The 19,921-nt window shown below is 42.8% G+C and overlaps 1 protein-coding gene across 1 annotated transcript; it reads right to left on the bottom strand.

The window, feature by feature from the left end:
• Nucleotides 1-1,471: 1,471 nt before the first annotated feature.
• SUDS3 (SIN3A corepressor complex component SDS3) lies at nucleotides 1,472-19,122 on the bottom strand. Its single transcript, XM_054646086.2, has 12 exons — nucleotides 18,878-19,122; nucleotides 17,369-17,438; nucleotides 16,415-16,470; nucleotides 16,051-16,122; nucleotides 14,479-14,498; nucleotides 13,776-13,932; nucleotides 11,486-11,581; nucleotides 9,749-9,810; nucleotides 8,809-8,830; nucleotides 8,056-8,161; nucleotides 3,838-3,922; nucleotides 1,472-2,227 (listed from the first exon to the last, which is right to left on the bottom strand). Exons 1-12 carry the CDS (start codon nucleotides 19,035-19,037, stop codon nucleotides 2,129-2,131), a joined length of 1,005 nt encoding a protein of 334 aa, XP_054502061.1. The 5' UTR covers nucleotides 19,038-19,122; the 3' UTR covers nucleotides 1,472-2,128.
• Between the last annotated feature and the right edge of the window lie 799 nt (nucleotides 19,123-19,921).

Here is a 19,921-nt window from a genome sequence, read left to right as displayed (position 1 = left end):
AGCAGTACAACCCCTACTCAGGGCTGCCAGAAGCAGAAATTACCAGTTCAAAGGCTGAGTCAGGGGCACTGGGGAAACTGGCAAGGAATTCTGACAGAAGGAAGTTGTACAAACCTCTCACATCCCTCCTGGAGGCTGTGCCCTGATTGACCATGGGTTCATGGAGCCCCTCTCCTGTCCCACACACACCGACATCTCACACTTCTGTCAACTCCCAAAATTCCCCCAGAACAGGGAACATCACAGCAGCAGATGGCTGCTGCTGGCAAAGCACCTCCCCAACACTGAGCACAAGTTACCAGCAATTCCCACAAATATCTGTATTGATAAAGTGATGGAGACAGGAAATAAATCCTGCTACTTCCTCAGCACTTTTTATTATTAGAACGATGTTCATTTAAAGACTCAGTGACAAATCCTGTCTGCTACATCATCACCTTATCAAAAACCTGTGACATGTGCAGAGAATGTTAAGTTATATTAAGTAAGCTGTTAACTTGACAAAATCCAGCCTGCTGCATTTGGCTGCCTAAGCTGCAGCAGGGATGGCACATTGTCAAGGGTGGGAAACACCCTCTCCTGCCTTGCCAGAGCTCCAGATCCTCAAAACTCAGCAAAAATCAAGTCAGGTGGCTCAGTCACATCAGGAGCCATCACACTCCACTCCAGACCCACGTACAGGCAGCAGTTTTTGGGATGTGACTGCCACCCAACTGCAGGAAAGGAATGGGCACAGCCCTTGCAACTCCCTTCCTGGGACTCCATTGATCCACACACCAAAGAAAGGCTGGGCTGGATGGCTGTTAACAGGAAGGCAGCTCAAAAGCAAAACCAGAAGATGCCTCAAAGTGAGAGAAATTGAGAAAGACAGAATTTACAACTTTTTGACTAGTAATCAAAAGGAGCATTGATTTGTTGTGCACAGAAGGTGGAGGTGTGACAGCACTGCCAGGGCACCATGTGGCTCCTGCCAAGGCAGATACCTGGCATTGGTGCTTCCAGCCATCAGCAAAGGACTGGGAATAATAAAGGGATGCCAGAGGCAGATCTTTAAACACCTAGGGAGCACCTTAATGTCATTATTTGGGCATTTTCACTTGTGCTGCAGGAGGCCAAGTGTAGAAACCCAGTGTTACCTCCAGCAATTAAAACAGCCTTCAAAAGGAGCTCCTTGCAGAACATCTCAGGGAATGAAGGTTCCAGCAGCACGACAAGGCCACTTCCTACTCTGTACCAGGATCCTTGGGAGGATACTACACATCTCCTGTCAGCAGGATCCCACCATAACCTGTGATTCTGAGCATCAGTGGAAAAAGTGAAATTGATTGTTTGCATCTTTACATCTCTGAGTGGTTTTAGACACACACAGAGTTCATACAGCCTTGCTATCTGCAAAATCCAGGTAATTAGTCCTTTAATTTAGTCATCCACCTATCCCAGCTAATTATATCAGCAAACAGACATACTCTGCTTGTTCATTGAAGGGGTTTTTAATGTGAAGAGAAACGGAAGCTTCTGACTAACCACGCGTGACTCTGAGCTACATTAAAATCACTGTATTTCTGCAGTTTCTGAGCTGTTCACACCATCCTAAAAAAGTCTCCAGTCTTTCAACAGTCCATCCAATAAAGCTGATGTTGTGCACCAGGTATTCTGGAGGCATCTCTCAGCTGCAGCTGAAATCTGGCAGGATTCATCTTTTGCCCAAAATCCTGAGCCTTGCAGGAAAACAAGGCCAAAAAGCACAAATAACCTCAGGTCTCGACAAGCAAAGCTTCTTCCACTGGTCTGACTCCCAACAGAAACATGATGATGATGTTTTTGACACATGAGTCCCATCTGTGCACCACAAAACAACAACAAAAAGGAGGATGATGCCAAGTCTTCTCAAACAGTCACCCAAAATACAAAGAGAGCGTACAGAAGCTTGATGCAAAATCCAGAAATAGTCCAGGGCAGTGCTTGGGCATCACTAAAGGTTTAAGGACTACTGGGGATTATGTGGCCAGCCACAAAGTGTTTCGTCAGAGGTCAGGACTGTTCCCTGCTGCTGGGAGGAGTGAGCAGCCTGGGAGCCCCTGGCAGAGGTTTGGTGATGTGACAGAAACCAGGCCAGGGCAGAGCAGAGTCAGGTGGCCGAGCGCCGGCGGATCACGAACACGCCCCGCTGCAGCTGCCCCAGGTAGATCCTCATCTTGGTGCTGTCGCTGGTTTTCCTCACCCAGATCTGCAGGAGAGCAAGGGCAAAAAGAATGGGACAGGGAGATGAATTAGGGGAGAAAAAGGGAAAACTCACAGCAAGCAGCAAACAGACAAATTAACTCCGTGTCTTAGTGTCGGAGCTGAGCCCCCCAGGGGCACAGATCAATGAGGTTAATCCCCTCTCCCTCCCCATGGGAGGCAACCTGAGTAGAAAATGAAATAAGGTGTCTAACTTCACCTCCTTAACTTCCTGCTCAAAACAGTCCTCGAGAAAAATGACTCTTTCAAGCACCATCAGGAAAGCAGGTTCCTCCTGCCACAGCTCACAACAGAGCCGTGGCACTGAGCTTTGCCTAATCAAGACTAAGTCTCTCTAGATCCGCAGATGATAAAATTATCTATCCTGGGATTTGCCCAGACAAGTAACTATTAGTCAAATGAAAAGCTTATTCTGATTCTGTTCCATGAAGCATTCCCCACAATGTACCACAGAAATTGTGTCTGGAGATAAAAGGGCCTCTTTTAACACCTGCACGGAAGGATTCACACCACGTGCCACAAGACAAATTGCTGCCACCAAGGCAGCCACTCCAGAGAGTTTTTGAAATCACCTTCAAGGTGTTTAGATCTAAAAACCTGTACTTTAAAAATCAAGTCTGAGCAATTTCCTCTGCATTATATCCTTCTAATGCATTTCAACATACTTAAATAAATACATTGAGTAAGAATTATCCACTCCTTAGTACTGCAGTATTTTAGGAGGGAAGTCCAATATATCCTAATGCAAAGGATTATAAAGCTCTGTTGGCCTGTGATTTACCCAAACCTTTTTTTTCTTCATATATTAGTTACAGGCCTGACAAGTAAATTGATCTAACTCTATTATTTTAGATATAAATTGACTTTATTAACAGGACCCCTTAATACAAAATGAATTTTGCCTGGATTTCTACTTCAATTATTTCTCCAGAGAAATTAAAATCAACATTCATTGATAATCATCTCCCAACTGCAACATTTCCAAGGATTTGGCATGTTTTGCTTGCCAAAATAATTCAAAAATCCATAAACTTTGAGCAACTGTAGGAAACAAACATGTACAATTTTATATTCTACCACAGTAGGATGGAATGATACATTAGTTTTGCTAAATTACAATAATAACTTTTAACAAATTTTAATGCACCCATAAGCACACTACCACTGCTTTTATCTAACAAGTGAGTGCCACAACTGCCACTGCAAGGGAACAGCTGTGGCACAAACAGATCCCACATGCAACTCATTCTGAGGAAAATAAAGTGTTTTCCCTTAGCTGCCACAACAAATTAAAGTTCCTTTATTGGCTGATTAAGGAGAAGTGCACTCAAATCTATTATTTCTTTCCCTGAAGTGTCTGGAATCTGCAAGCAAAAACCAAAGTGCTCCCTTTGCCCAACTGCTGCAGGAGCTTGCAAAACACAGGATTATCCTTCAGAAACAAAGCAAGTCTCTTCCTATCTCAAAAAGAGATTTCTCAAATCAGTTTTATCTTGACTTCAGCTTTCTTTACACCCCAGACAGGTATCTTATCTTCAGCCCTTACTAAACCCATGTCTCTCCCCCCTCTGCTAAATAAATAAAAGCAGCCCCAACCTCGTTGGCTCCCACAGAACTGATCACACAGCTGATCTTCGTGTTCTCCTTAGATTCCAGGTAAATAGCTTGGCTCTTGTGGTACCTGCAAAATGAAAAAAAAAAAAAGGAAATGCATGAATCCACTATTGATAAAGCTGGACAGAATAAATTTGAAGTCTGCCTTTCTTTCCACACCACTTTCTCCAGCTTTGCAGGACAGTGGTGATCTGATCACACACACACATCCTGCATTAATGGTATTTTGAAATGCAGGAGAGTCTTAACTCACATTCAACTCTGCACTGAAGGGTACTGAAAACAGATTTCCCAACTGCAAGGGGGAGAGGCAGAGCCCCAGCCACAGGCCAGGGGAACAGTGACTGACAACACACCCAGCCCTCAAGGGTTAATCCAAGCAGCCTTTCCCATTTCAGACTCAGGATGGATTTCAGAAGGCAACTCCTTATTTTGCCTGACAAAATATAACAGAGCAAATCACAGATACTCACTCAAGTTGTTCCCCAATACAGAATTACCAGAGCACCACCAAAAGTGAATTACCCTCAATCAGTGCAGTCTGTGCATTGTTTAATGAGACCTCAAATTTCTAATGCTGCCCTATTGTGTGAAAATACCCAAAATGGTAACTAATGGGTACCTGACTCTGTAATGAGCTGTAAATATCTGCCATAAGGAGTCCATAACTAAACATATCCATTTCATCCCATTTTAGATCATATTTTTAAGCTCTATATTGTTCTTAATGCGTTGTGTATAAAACAGAGACTTTGAAATTCCTAACTCTGAATTTGATTCTGTGGACTCCCCTCTTTACAGCTCACATTTCTCCAAGTGCTGCAGTGTGCCAGCCCCAAACCCCCACTTTCTGTTCATTCTGCCTCATTCTCTTCCATAGGCAGAACTAATTACACTGGAACAGGTGATTTGCAAGGAAATCATCTTAATCAAGCAAACACCAAAATACTTTACAGCTATAAAAGCATGACTGTATTTCCACCTTTCTCCTAATCATGATTTTATCTGGGCAATCCAAGCTGCAGAATCCCTGCACAGATATTCCCTCAGTAGCCAGCCAGTGCAACCCCCTGCAGCCTGACTGCCATTTGCAAAATACATGGATTTATTGAAACTTTACAGTTGTTTCTACAATAACCATATTGTACATGTGGAAGTCTTCCAATGGTTTATTCCACAATCTCTTCCTACTGGAAAATTCTGCACTCAGAACTTCCCATTAAATTTAAACCTGGAAGAGCTTCAGTGAGCCCAGAACCTCAGCAAAGCACCAGCTCCCTCTGAAGGGTATCTGGCTGTGGCATAAAGCACTTAACAGATATTTTCACCTTGCTGAATTCACTTGTCATGGGGGTCTTGCTGTCAGGAATTCCAGCTCTTGTCTTTCCTGGCTGCCTTTTTCTTATGCTGTTTTAAGATCTTTTAGTGCTTGCCAGTAGCTAGAATGAGTGTCAGCTTTGAGCTTTCCAAACATACTCATTACCCATGGGGGTGATGAGGGAATAAAAAAATCCCCAAATCCTGCAACCTTTAAAACAATGCTTGGACACAGGTGTCTTTCTCCCTCATTTTGACAGAAACAATGTCAGTGGGTTCCAGGGCAATGCAAAGCAACAAAAAAAAATCTCAGTTTAGGAAGCTCAGATGTCATTAAATGATACAGAGGAACTCAATAAGCTGCTGCAAACCCCAGGCCTCACTAAGATGAGACAAGAATCTCAGTCCAGCAGTGCCCTACCATGCCATGCTGTGAGTACTTAGGTAAGAGTTTTGATCTTGATACAATCAGCAGGAGTGCAGGAGAAGCCAGGGCAAACAACAGCTCTCAAGTGTTAGCTGTGCCCACACAGACAAGGAAATATTTCCCCCACTTTGAATTTCTGATTACCAGTGAATTCCAAAGCTGTTGACACACGTGTCAGAGACTTCATTCACCCCTTGGATTTCACCCCATGAATGATTCTCCATCAGTAAATGAATGCTAATTGTGCCCAGAAAAGGCAAAGAGCCAAGTCAGCAGTGTTTCCCTGAAGAGCTGTCTCACCTGTCTCACACTCACACAGACAGGGCAGCTGGAGGCACAGCACCCTGGGGCATCAGTTCCCTGGTCATGTCTCACCCTTCTGCCAAATTTATATATCCACAGAGGGATAGGATTGAGGAAATTACCTCAGATGAAAAATGCAATGGGGTTTAAGTTGGCTTTCAAGAAAGCAGAGCCAAACAACTCTCACTGTTGCAGCAGGTAAAACACACCAAGGAGGCAAGCAGAAATAATTCCATTTCCTGCTATAAAATATTTTACTGAAAGGCCAAGATTTCCAACTGCAACTCCATCAGAAGATTGAAAGAAATCCCTCAGCATTATTGTATGCAGCAAAGCTAAGAGCAAAAAGATGGCTGCTGTACAGTGTACTGTGGTTTAGGATTTGATGGGGAGCACAGAGCTCTGAGCATTAAAAAACTGAGTCTAATTCCACATTCACCTGAAACACTCCACTCTGGAGATGTCTGAAATGTCTCTGCAAGACTTCAGGGGGTTCATTACTGGCATTAAACATTCCCTGTTTTCAGGTAATTGTCATGCAGGGCTGCATCAGGAAACAGAGAAAGTCATTCCTGGGCTGTCAGGTTTAGGATTTCTCTGCATGCCAGAATTCTTTATGCACCTTAGGAAGAATTACCCTCCCACTACCAACTCAGTTACTTCATTCTATTAAAACACCAGCTACTTTGCACAAGTACTGTTACTTATTATCAATCAAAAAAAATCTAAGCAGGATTATTACTACAACAACAACAAAAAATATAAGATACTGATCTTAAAACAGCATAAGAAAAAGGCAGCCAGGAAAGACAAGAGCTGGAATTCCTGACAGCAAGACCCCCATGACAAGTGAATTCAGCAAGGTGAAAATATCTGTTAAGTGCTTTATGCCACAGCCAGATACCCTTCAGAGAGAGCTGGTGCTTTGCTGAGGTTCTGGGCTCACTGAAGCTCTTCCAGGTTTAAATTTAATGAGAAGTTTTGAGCTTTACTGACAGATTACTTCAGATGCCTTTTTTTTTTCCTTTCTTTTTTTACTCATGAACACTTTTCAAGTACTCCATATGCTTCAACATTCTAAGAAGAGTTTATTCATCCAAATATATCCTGTGGACAGTCACTTTACACACACCAAAAAATTATAAAAGCAAAAAAACCCTCTAAAAACCTTGATGAATCTGTGGAATAAGTAGCCTGTTCAGTTCCTATCTGCTTTACATTTCATGAATGTTTAAACTGAAGGAGCAGCTTTTATGAGAGCTGTGTACACTGAACCCTCAATTAAACTTCAGGCAGAAAGAAAAACTGACCAACTGGCCAAGAGGATTGCTGTGTAAAAATACCCAGCTTCACACCTACTTCTATGATAAAATTACAGCCTCATCACTTGTTTTGAGCCACCAGAACACTGAGGTAGGCTACAAATGAGCAGATGACTTTTTGAAAGCAAATTGTTTTCTGCCCAAGTTTAATATTGCCCCCTAGATTATCCAGGCTTGCAAGTCTCATGGATTAAGTGTAAGATGTAAGTTTCCTCTGCAGAATTTAATATTTTCCTTGTGTTTTGTGAAGCTTGTACAGCTGTACGGCCATAAAACTCAACAGAGATAAATCCAATCAGCAATTCTGAAGTTGCCTCTCCCAGGTGGGTTTGATCTTTAAAGGTTATTTGGATTTATTAGAAGCATCTTTCATCCTGAGCAGCTGGTGGATGACATTTCTTCTGCCACCTTGTGGAATGCTGGGCAGAAATGTGAAGCTCAGAAATGGGAGTGTTGCTGACAGCAAATCATGGAGTGGCTGTGTCCAAACTGGGCAGCTTCAGTCACATCCCACTGTGGCTGCTGCTGCCTCTCCTATCTCTTATTAGGTTTGACTTCCTAAGTGCCACAGTGGGCCATGGAAAAGATTCAAGTCTCCTTTTATTGGAGGCACCAGTTATCTCTGAAAGCCTGCAGGGTGTGAACATTCCATCATCCATCCCCTCTGCTTTACTGGGCCCACGATGAGCTTGTGGAGGGAACAGCAAACCTCTGCCCTAAAGCATTTTGTCCACCAATTCTTTGCTCAAAGCCATTTCTCTCTGCAGCCTCTGCCTCCTCACTACACAACACAGAACAGACTGATGGAAACAAAAACTCCCCAGGTCTCACCATCTCTTGTCATAGTAGAGTTTGCCATCTTCTATCCGAGCTTCAAATCTCTGTGCTGGAGACTCTGCTGGTGTAGCTGGGAGGTGCTCAGGAGAGGAGGGGGAGGCTGGGGACAGCAGAGACATTCTGGTTAAAGATCAGCACGTGCCCATCTCACAGCAGCACATCTGACTGCAAAACTGCAGTCCATAAGGTTGTGTGTGCAGAAATAGCAAGCAGAGAAAACTGCAAACTCAAATATCCATCAGGGAAATATTATATATTGTGATGAGTAACTTGACCTCTGCCTTGAATTAAAATATTCACTGAAATACAGCATTTATGTGAAAAAACATTCATGGGTAAGGGATGGACAATATGTCCTTGATTTTGTTTTAGTTATAATCCACAGTTAATTCGTTAAATATGGTTAAAATTACTGAGGGAAGTTAGTCCCACTCTGTCTTGAAACAAAGTGTATAGGCACATCTAGAGAGCTGGAGACATAAAACCACAAGTGGTCAATCCCTCAGTGGAGCTGACAATCAGACAAGGTGCCCAGATGCACCTGAATATCATGGAAAACCTCATTTCCCAGTTGGATTGTCCCATGCCCAAATGTTTCAGCCACCAAAGGTGCTCATGCCCCCCTCCCATCCCTGACAAACATCAGCACCACACAAAGAACAGCAACTGCACAGCCAAACATCTGCAGTACCATCCTCTGCTCAGAGCAGCCCCCCATGAACCAGTTCCACTGCATCTGTAACTCACCTGGTCTCTTGGGTGATTTAAGCTACATGGGAAGAGAAAAAAGCAGTGTTAGAGATCTGGCAGGAGCCACAGGAGCTGCACTGATAACTTCAGGTATCTTACTTTCCACACTCTGAGTATTTTATTTTATTCTCTATTTTATTATTATATTTTATTCTCTATTTTAAATGCTCTGTTAAGTGGCATAACACATAACCAGTGTGCTCTAAACAGCCAAAGGTGCAGATAATCAGTATAATGATCCTAAAGGCCAAAAAAACAACTTGAGAGCATTCAGCCAACCCACTTCAGTGAGTCAAACCCATCTAACACACTATTTTTGAATGTGATACGTTTCTCAGGGTACACAAAATACAGGAGCTAAATCATTAGAGAAACCTCAACAGCTGGCACAAAACCAATGTTCCACTAGCATCCTCAAAATGCCTTAATGAGCAGTTTATATTCTAAGAAATTAGATAAGCCTTCAAGTGTTCAGCAAGAAAACAATATGTTAATCAAACCCAGAAAAGCTACAAACATGCACACTGCCCCCTATCCAGCTTGCTGAAATCTTGTGACAGCAGGGAGAAAAAAAATTAATGACAAAATCCTACCCCACACTAAGGCTTAATCCAAAGGCAGCTTGTGATCTCCCAAAAAATGCACTGACATCTGCTCAGCCACGAGGAAGAAACTCCTTAACATAGCTCATCCCTTAGTTCCCACAAAAGGTAACATTTTTAGGTGACAGTCATTTAAATTAGGTTAATTAAACCTCAATAAAAAAAGAGGAGATACCATCTTGCTAAATCTTTTCTTGTGCTACTTCAGAAAGCCTGCAGGGATGAAATAGTGCCACATCTCAAAAATGAACATTAAAGAGAGCTCTGTTCTCTTCAGGAGAAAGCATTTGCCTTCTCTTGAAAATGAAGAAATACAGTCAAGCAACAATCCCTACCTTATTCAGTGTTCTTAGGTCCTCCATTATTTGCTCATCAGTCAACAAATAATTTAGCTGAGGTATCCAGAATTAAGGTTTCCATAAGCTCTTGATAAGCAAGGCTAAAAATTAAAGGTCAATGACATTTCACTCGAGTAAATGTAAGCCAAAAGGTTTCCAGGATTTTAATAAATGTCTTACTTGAGCTGTTTTTTATGTCAGAGGAATTAATACAAGTCCATCCCCACCATCTTAGCAGCAGAGTGCAAAATCATTTGAATTTATTCAGAAACAACCATCAATGAAAAGCCTTTAGTGCACTGACATTTACTTCATGGAAGCATCAAGCACCAGCATTTTCAGTGGTTTTCATCTTTTATTTCTGTGGAAAAGAATCTGTGAGCTGAAACAAGACTCACTTCAGGTTTTCTACAGCGAAGCTAAATCCCACCTAAACCTAGTTAAATAAAACTTTGTGTGATTGGGGATAAATAAGAGCCTACAATGCACCTGAAAACAAACCCAAAACCTCTGAAAACAGAAATTAGTGTATTACAGTCTTATTAAGAGCTCTGCTGTACTTTTGTTTCTTCATAACAAGTGTTTAGCCAAAAGTATTCAAAGTATTACACTAAAGTTAACAATTGCTGGGCTGCATTTCAAGGATTTTGGTTTTGATGGACTTTAATCCTCTCCCAGTGAGCAAAGGCAGAGATTTTTACTGTGTGGTTGCTGTATCATGCTCAATTAGCAGGTCATGTTCACTATGAAACTCATTTATTTTGGATGAGATAGGGGCACTAATAAATGACTTTTTTTTTTCCTGAAAGAGTGAACAGAATCTCCAACCAGAAGGAGGTTAATTGAAACTGGAGATGCTCATGACCATCCTGCATGAACTCCAAAAGTTCAAGGTTTGATATTGCCTTCAGAAAATGAGAGTCACTCAGATAAGTTTTTTTAATCTAAGAAATACAGGTTTAGAATCTAATGAGAAACCCCTGCAAAGCAAATATCCTTGCCTTCCTCTCCAGGTGAATTTAATACACAAATAGAAAAAGTGCCTATCATCACAGAGGAGCTAAAAACATATTTCCAGAAGCCAAGGAACATTTTAATTTTGAGACATGCAGCAAGGCAGATCCTAAGGATTACACAGACATGTTTTTCTGTCTCTTGTGATACATGAAAACAAGATGAATCTTCATCTTTTCTTATTCAAAGAACAAATCTAGCATCTTTGCTTTTGCTATGCATCTCTGGATTAGAGATCTGAAGCTTTTATCAGAAATGGAAAAACTATTTGGATATGACAAATATGATCTTTCTGGTAAATGCTTTGTCACGTCTTGAAATGAGAAAAGCTCTGGCTCATGTAAAAAGCCATTTACTATCTATGGAATCAATTATCTCAGCATATATATCTATATCTAACGTTCTCCTAAAGTTTTTCTTTTGTGAAATAAATTGCCTGTAGAATTCAACTTTTTTTTTGTCAGTGAGAATAATTTATCTCATGATACTGTAAGGATTAAATTAGGATACCAAAGGATCTCTAACATATATATGTATATACACATAGAATTGTATAACTGCTGGTATTGCTTTAGCACACATTACACATGACAATTGTATTTCTTTCCCAGGTTAAAATCTGATCCTGGCATTTCATTTCCTTTTCTTTGCTGTACAAAACAGCCAAGGTGTGGGTAGCACAGGGGCTGCAAAGCCAGCAGTGACTCCAGGAAAGGATATCAGGGGCAGGTTTCCTCCTCTTGTCTGGGATGGGAACTGGATCATTTGGTCTCCGTCTCAGTTTCCTTGTCATAATGGGCTTCACTTCCATTGAATCTGCAGAGAAATGAAGTTGGAGAGCTGATAAGACCAGAGAGAAAGGAGTAAGAAGCAGCAGCTTTCTACACAAAGCACAGGGAAAATAATCTTCCCTTTTTCATTCAGCAAATTGGATTTTTTTTTTTGGTGTGTTTGTGTGCTAGCTCCCTGCATGGAAGTGCTGACAGTGAATCCAAGTTCTCTCCCATCAGGTCACTGTTCAGTGCCAGTGCTGCAATGCCATGGTTACAGCTGCTCCAGGTACTGATAAGCAGCACAATGATGCTACAAGAATTCAAGTTCCTTTCATGCTCAGCCTATCTGCTTGGGAACAGATTTAAAAGGCCAAGCTCATGGAGTTCTTTCCCAGCCCAACTCAGATCATTAATAGCATGTAAAACATCAGCTACAAATCAATTGCTCTCTCATCTTCAAGGCAGAAAAACAGCTTTGTCAAAAGATTAGAAAAAATTTCTGCATTGAAGACTGATACAAGTCTGCTGGAGTGATTTCAAACAAACAGTATTTAAATTCAGATTACCTAAGAATGATTAATGAAATGAGCCTAATTAATAACACACAGAGCAGCAGTTGACAGGAAGTAAATTGCAGCATATGCACTGGGGAAAAAGAAGAAAGTCTGTTAAAAACTTCAACACCAGTCTCATCACTAAGTAATTATCTGAACTTAGGTTTGTCCAAGTGCCTATAGGATAACCTTTACTGAACAACTGCACTAAACTCTCACAACTCATTCCTTAATTTATCAAGATATGTTGAACTGGCAGCCAAGAGACCACACCATGAATGCCAAACACATCATCCCACCTTCCTTTCTCTGTGCTGAGATTTACTGGCTCATCTCTAAGCACCCTTGCATCACCCCCTGGGAAGCATTTCCATCTGGGAAGCTCCTTTGGATTCCACTAGACACAAAAACCTTGAGCAGCTCTGCATGTGCCAAATACACCAAATTCCTTCTCTCCTCATCTCAAGGGTGAACAAGGATGACCATGAGATCAGATTTCATAAATAAATAAAAAGTTACCAGGGAAACAGCACAACTCAAGATGCTTTCCAGTCCACATCAGCCCTAAGAGTTTATATTAAGCCAAGTGCACCATTTAATACACCAAAACAAGGTTTAATTCTCACTTCTGAATATTAACTACATTATTAGTTAATATAAAACCTGTAGATACTATGCAAGAAATACAGGAAGGGTATAACTCATGGACAGGACTCAGCAAACAAACCATGTTATCAGTCCATGAAGTGAGGGAGCTGCTCCCAAAGAACATCAAACCAGATTTTTGGTTCAGTACCACAGCAACAGAATTCTGCAGGAATAATCAACCCCGACTTAGCCCCCGTGTTCATTACCACAGAGCACTGCAAGGCAGCAGGGGCATAGGGGGATAGAATATAAGATGACAAAAGAAAGTAATCTCACCCCTAAGAGATTGCAGCTGGGCCAATTATCAAAGATTAGGAACAGCCTGCCTTCAGCAGGCCACAGCTGTAAGCAATGAGAAGAAGATGCTATAAAAGAGTGGGGTGGCTGCTTGAGAGGGGAACTGGGCTCAGTGGCTGCTTTGTGAAGAAGAAAGAGCCAGTGCTGTGAGGAGCTGCCCATGAGAAACACCAAAAGGTGTGAAACTTTTGTGATAAGGAGACAACAGTATGGAACCCCTGCAACAAGATGACAACAGGGGTACCAACTGTCTCAAAAAAAGTCTGTCCATTTAGTATAAATTTTCTAGAGCCTGAACAGAAATGTAACCCACAAATCTTTGTTTTCTGGCTTTAAGCAGCAGGTTTCAACTTGATTATTTGGCTTTCTTCAACTGCTTGACCACCCAGTCCTGCAGCAAGGAAAGGACACAGCTTTACAAACTGGCATCACTGGTTCAGTCAGTATTGTGAAATATCTCAATAGTTTTATTGCTACATCAGGGTACCAAAGCAGCCTCTCTCCCATATATCAGCAAGGCCATCATCCCCTCTGCTGCTCCACTGGCACTGCTTGATTCCCCAGTTAACAATTCACTGAATTTTGAGCTGCTTTCTCCATTCAAAGGCCATCAATTTGTGCTCTGCACCCCTTGGCATTTCCCACCAGCTGTGTAAACCAGCACTGACATCTTCACAGCTCTTTTCCTAAGCAGGAGCAGAGTGGATAACACAAATGACAGGTGCTTATGTTGTTTACCTCCTGTTAATTCCATGGTTAGCTTTTCATTCTCAATCATCTTCTTCTTCTCTTCCAACTCTGCTATCAGATTTTCCTTAAGCTCAATTTTCTTATCTTCAAACTCCTTTGCTGCTGCTTTCTTTTCCTTCACATAATTTTTCTCCACCTGATCTGTCTAATGCAAAACCCAAGGAGCAAGGAGGTTAATTAAGGACTCAAATTAATGATATCACAACAGCTTTTCAAATGCTTTATTGAGCAGCTTTTCAGTTCACAACTGGCCCAAGTTCTAAAGATTATCAATATTCACAATCTACAGAAAAACATCCCAATACCACTTAGTGCTATTATATTGGCAAAAGAATGATTTGTAAAAAGACATTTTGATGTTGCACAACAAATCAAGTCCCTAGCAGAGAGCTCTGCTGATTTATAAATAACACTCATCACCTAAACACCCCTTTTTGACCAGCCCAATGCACAGCCAGATACAAGAGCCCAACAGCAAATATTTAATTCTACTTTAAAAACAAAGTGCAGAAGTTACTTGAGGTAATACCAGCAGTAAGCTCTACTACATCTCAAGTGCAACAAGGCAGCCAGAGGTAGAAAATTTCTTTAAGCCTTCTGGGAAAACAAGCCCAAATACTGGCTGATGAAACGAGGTTTATGCCTCTTCCATCTAATTAATGCATATTTTTGATAAATTAAGAGTACTTACTTCCAGCTGCAGGAACAGTTCTGAAACACAAGAAAGACTTAATTTATTACCTTCAAAGCTGCACAAAATTACTTCCTTAACATTTTAAGCCATTGAATATTGCAGCCAAGACAGGCAGTGAAGCAAATAATTCATGTACCTATCCAATCTCTACTCTGACTTCACAGCTTTATGCTGAAAATAAAGTGACTATGAAAAAGTTTCACAAAAATACACTGTTACTAGAGCTTTTTTACAGACTGTCACCTCAAAAAGCTTCCACTATTCCACACTATTGAGTTCAGTTCAGGCTGCAGTAGCAACATTGTACTACTCTATTATTTAAAAAAAAATTAAAAACCAGTAATAGATATACACCAAATATAAGAACGCTGCAATAAAAATCAAACTTTCAGTAATAAAATCAAACTTTCTATTTGCAAAGCATGAAAGCAGCATTATGTAGATAATCAAATGCAGGTAAATGGAAACTGTTGGTTTAATAAACCACAGCTTGGCAAGGACAAACATAAAAGAGCTTTATTCCTGTAGTTCAAGGCAGCTGGATTTTTTACTCATGAAATTCCAAGTGATCACCACCTGCCCTCCTGTGGAAGAACTCTGCCTCTGCAGCACTGCTCGTGGCCAGCCAGAAATACCAGTTTGCACTGGGGCTTAATTTTATCAGAACAGCCCAGGCTTGTCAGGATGCAGCTCTAGTGCATATGAAAGGTCTTTTTGGAGATATTTTCCAACCTAAATCATTAGTAAAATTCATCTCAGGAGACAGGTTCCTGTTAACAAGAAGTTGCTCAAAGCACTTCAGTTCCTGAAGCAAATCCTTTACCTTTCCCAGGCACTTTCAGAAATACAGAACTGCTTGTTTTTGCTAAAGGAGGAGCAGCTGTATTTCCTATATCCACACAATGCCTTTTTTAAAGGCCCTGATTCAATATCCAAGGTAAGAACTACTGAAAAGGGAAGATGAGAGAGAGGGCAAGCAGCTGGATCTGATTCCCAAGCCATTCCTCTGCAGCAACATAACAAAACACCCAGAAGGACAAGCACTGGGCACTTTAAAAATTAACTTTGCTCCTTCAAACAGAGCAGTACCCAAAGTCCAGGCAGCCCATTCCATGCCACAGCCATGCAGAACAACAGTTCCAGCAGCAAATCCCCTGGGCTCATTGTTCAGAGACAGATCCTGGGGAAAGCCTGTGCTCCTCATTCCCACTCCTGCAAACTGAAGGAGACAGGGCAGCCAAAGGCTTCAGCTGGGGCCACCAAACAAACCAAAGTGGGACACTGTGGGTGAGACAAAAATGGAATCATCTTTCTACTTGTGCTGCTTCACACAAATGAAGGCTAAAACTGTTTATCAGGCAGCAAACAATGCTGATCAAGGGAAGAAAATCATCAAGGCAAATCCTGTCATGTTTGGTAGACTCAGAAAACCCTGCAATGTACCCAAAGATCCCTGTGCTCCAGCAAGGTCCTTTTCTTTTTAGGATAGAATTACCTCTTTTTTACTTCAGTGTTACACAAAACACACATTTAAGTTATTGCAGTGTCTTAGAGAGAAATTCCACTTACCTGCATTCCTTATCCTTTCTTTGTACTGCTGGTCCAACTTCTTCATCCTTTTCTGATATTCCTGAAGAGTACCTAGTGGAAATAAATTGTAGATTCCCATTGTATTTTTTTCACAAGTATTAAATATCCTTAAGGAGTCAGACACCACTCAAAGCACATTCCCTGCTTTTGTAAGAAGTGGATTACTCCTTTTAAGAAGTGTTTTAGCAGAGAGGCTTAACTCCAAGTGGATGGGAAGCAGCTGACATTTTCAACTCTGCAGCACAGCTGAGAACCAACATGCAGTGAAAGATGCTGCTCCCATCCTTCTATGACATTTGAAAAGTGCTGAAAATAAAACCCAAAGCCACTCTTCTAAGCTTACCTTCCTGCAGCTGCTGTAACTGCCTCTTCAGAGATGCCAGTTTGTCCTGATACATCCTGCAAGCACAGCAGGAAACTTTAAACACCAAGCACACATCGCTTATTCCACCATCTCTTGAGGTTTCATGTTTACAAGGAATCAAAAACTTCTCAGAACTTCAGGAAACAAATGAACTGCAAACTTAAAGAACTTTATTCCCATGAAAGGTTCTCATTCTGTCTTAAGAATGGGTTTAAAATTTGGATAAAATAGGGGGTTTTTGTTGCTGTTGTAACCTAAAATGACATTTAGATCTACAAACATCAGAAGCTTTACAGCAGAATCATTCTTGTACTATATCAAGTTTTATTAGCTGTGTACTAGCTCCCCACATTATTTTAAAAACACACTCAAGTCTATTCCTGGTGCTGCTGCAAACTTGCATTTCTTTTACCACACATCTGTGGTTTAACACTGGCCAAATCTTCCTGACCTGTATAAAAACAGGTCTCTGCCAGTAAGCAAGAACTCAAAATACTGCAAATCTCCTACACAGCATGGGCAGACTGTTTCAAGTCTCCCAAAGGTCCATTTCTGGTTCAGGACTAGAATTCTATTGTTTAAGGCATTTGAAAAGGCATTTTACTTTTCCTTAGCTTATCTAAAGCAGAACCTTTATTTTATTTGAAGGATTTATCTGCAGCAGGATCCATTTGCAGCTGATCTCAGAACTCATGATTATTTCTTTGCCTAAAACAGCAGTAGCCCTTAATTCCTTGAATTTCTACAGAACAGAGAAAGTAACTGGGGAGAGCAGAAATACAAGTGTATGGACTCATGAGCTGTTTCACTGGGGTAAGCACTTAAAACTCCCAGTCTTGGCCCAAAATTTTGCCAAGTTTTAGGCAATAAATACCCCTAAATCCACAATTAAATAGAACATCACCTTATCTGTATTTGGAATGGATTACTTACTGTTCTTTCATTTCTACAAAGTCCTCCTCCTCATGCTTTGCCAGGTCTGTTTCACTGGCATCCTCAGTGTCTAAACAAGGCAAAAAACAACTTGTTTAAATTGAAAAAGTATTTAAAAAAGAAAAACCAAGCTCAGTAGTAAATTATTTAAAAACAAGGAAACAGGCAAGCAAAAAAGAAATCCCCAAACCTCAGGCAATTTAGCATCAAAGACAACCTGAGAGATGAATTCAGGAGGGAAATGAAACATCTCATGTTCCTACAACTGTGAGTTTTGCATGAACAGCTTCAACCTCAGCCTGGGAATTTCTTCTCATTTAAGATGAGGGGCTCTACATTAATACTCACACACAGGTGAGACACAAACAGCCTAAAGACCTGAAAGACGTTTCACAAACCTGTAACTGGAGTTCCACCCACTCAGTGCTGCTCAGGTTGACCACAAAGCTCTCACCAAAGAGAGCAGTTACTGCCTGGGACCTGAACTTCTCACCTATCCTTCACTTGGTACTGCAATATTCAGATACTAGCACTGCCATAAACATAGCTGCACTTTATAAATAGTATAAACTGTAAATAAAGTAAATCACTGTGGGATTGCCAGCTTGATGCTAAGACTTTTCAGGCTTTTATTTGTAACATGTGGGGAGCCAAGAATCCATTACCTTGCCAAAGAGGGGCAAGTGCCTCCAGACTTTACAGGGTAAAGCTGAGAAACCTGAACCACAGCTAATTCCCTACACATGGCAGGGGAGCCCAGCCCCTTAAATCAAACCTTTCTCAGATTTTTCTTAAAATACAAACAGTTTAAACTTAAGGTAAAATTTAAAGCACCAAAAATAAACCAAGATTTTAACTACAAGAAATATACTTCAATGTCTGGGCCACCACAAAGGATTTCCATGCTCTGTTGGGAGAGGCCCACTGACCCTGTCTCCCTCTGCATGTTTAATGTTATCCCATCTTTAACCAGGCCAGAAGGGATAGGGGGCTCTGCTGCCAGTAACAGGCACTGCCCAAGAGTCCTCTACACCTCCCTTATCTGTCGTTTCATGCCCTCTGCACTCCTGGCTACCCTGGCTTTTTAATTTGCTCTTCTCCCTCGCTCTCTGGTTCTTGCGCTGTCACATCCTCCTGCACTGCTACACTTCTGTCCTTCCCCGTTCACACCACGGAGTCAGAACCCATACACCAGATTTCTCCGCTGTTTTCCCTCTGCTGTCGCACTGAGTCCCTGCTCAGCGCTCCCCGTGTCCCACTGTCCCCTGCTCACCTGGGAAGCCACAACTCCGCCTGTCCAGCGGCTTCTCTGGTTTAGTGTTCCGCGGGGAGCCGCTGCCCCCTGACAGCTCCGTGTTTCCCTCGGCTGCTCTCGCCGCCCGAACCCCCGAAGCCCGCAGCCCTTCCCCAAACACCGTGCGGAGCGGAGCGCTCCCCTCACACCCCCCAGGAGAACCCCCGCTCCATCCCCCCGGTCCCCAGGCACCGACCCGCCCCCTCCCCACACACCCTCGTCGGAGTCGCGGGCCCGGGCGCTCCGCTCGCCGTCCTCCTCCTCGGCGCTCTCCAGCTCCTCCTCCTCGTAGTAGTCGGGCGCGGGGGCCATGGCGGGGGCGGGCGGCCCCGGCGGGGCTGCGGGCGGCGCGGACACGAGCCCGGCCGCGCTCATGGCCGCGGGCGGGACGGGACGGAGCGGCCGCCGCTCGGCAACCGCGGCGGGAACCGCGGCCGCGCTTCCGCTTCCGGGCGGCGCCGGGGCAGCCGCGCCCCCGCCCGGCCAGCGCGGGCCCTGCGGGTCCGAGGGTTACGCGTTCGAGTCCCGGCCCCGCCCGGCGCGTGGCACGGGGTTGGGCTGTGCTGGTGTGGGGGTTAACTCCTCAGCGATTTGTGGCCACCTGCGCTCGTGTTCATGGACCGGGCTCTGCTCAGAGGTGACAAGAGATAGGACAAGAGCAACGGGCAGAAAGATGCACAGGAAGTTCCACCTAGAGATGAGGAAGAGCTTCTTCACTGTGCGCTGATCGAGCAGCAGAACACAGACCAAAGAGGGTGTGGAGTGTCCCTCTCTGGGGATATTCCAGAACCGTCTGGACGCAATCCTGTGCCACGTGTTGGGGGATGACCCTGCTGGAGTAGATGATCCCACTGTGATCCCTTCCAACCTGGCCCATTCTGTGATACAGACACACAGCAGGACCTTGCCTCAGTGGGGACGGACTCATTAGGACACTCGTACTCTTTCGAGTTTTATTATATTTTAATAGAGAAATTACTTCCGTGTTCCTCCTGGCAGAGCCCCGCCACAGAGAGCCCTGTGATCTCACGCGGGTGAATCAGGTGCCTCGTGCCAGTGAACAGCAGCTTTTGTAGGACACGTGCCTCACATCTGCCAGGTACTGGTTATTCTCCTGACTGGGCACTGCTACAAAATTAAAGATCAAGACACACGTCCTGTGGTCAGAGTCGTATGCAGGATCCCACTCCCCTCTGAAAATGCCTCACAGTGGTATTTTAAACTAAATATCTCATGTATCTTATTTCTGCAGCTCTAAT

Source organism: Agelaius phoeniceus, chromosome 18, assembly GCF_051311805.1.
Source record: "Agelaius phoeniceus isolate bAgePho1 chromosome 18, bAgePho1.hap1, whole genome shotgun sequence".
Classification (NCBI taxonomy): Eukaryota; Metazoa; Chordata; class Aves; order Passeriformes; family Icteridae; genus Agelaius; species Agelaius phoeniceus.
The sequence above is the reverse complement of the archived record's forward strand: the minus strand, read 5'-3'. Positions and strand labels throughout refer to the sequence as shown.

Bases quoted from the DNA above. Each gene is read 5' to 3' on its own strand.
- SUDS3 (XM_054646086.2), bottom strand. From the start codon at position 19,037: ATGAGCGCGGCCGGGCTCGTGTCCGCGCCGCCCGCAGCCCCGCCGGGG. The intron at 9,811-11,485 runs ATATCCTTTCCT...AATTCTGGATAC, and splicing joins GAGGAGGAAACCTGCCCCTG to CTCAGCTAAATTATTTGTTG. The intron at 2,228-3,837 runs GTTGGGGCTGCT...GCTCTCCTGCAG, and splicing joins GTTCTGTGGGAGCCAACGAG to ATCTGGGTGAGGAAAACCAG.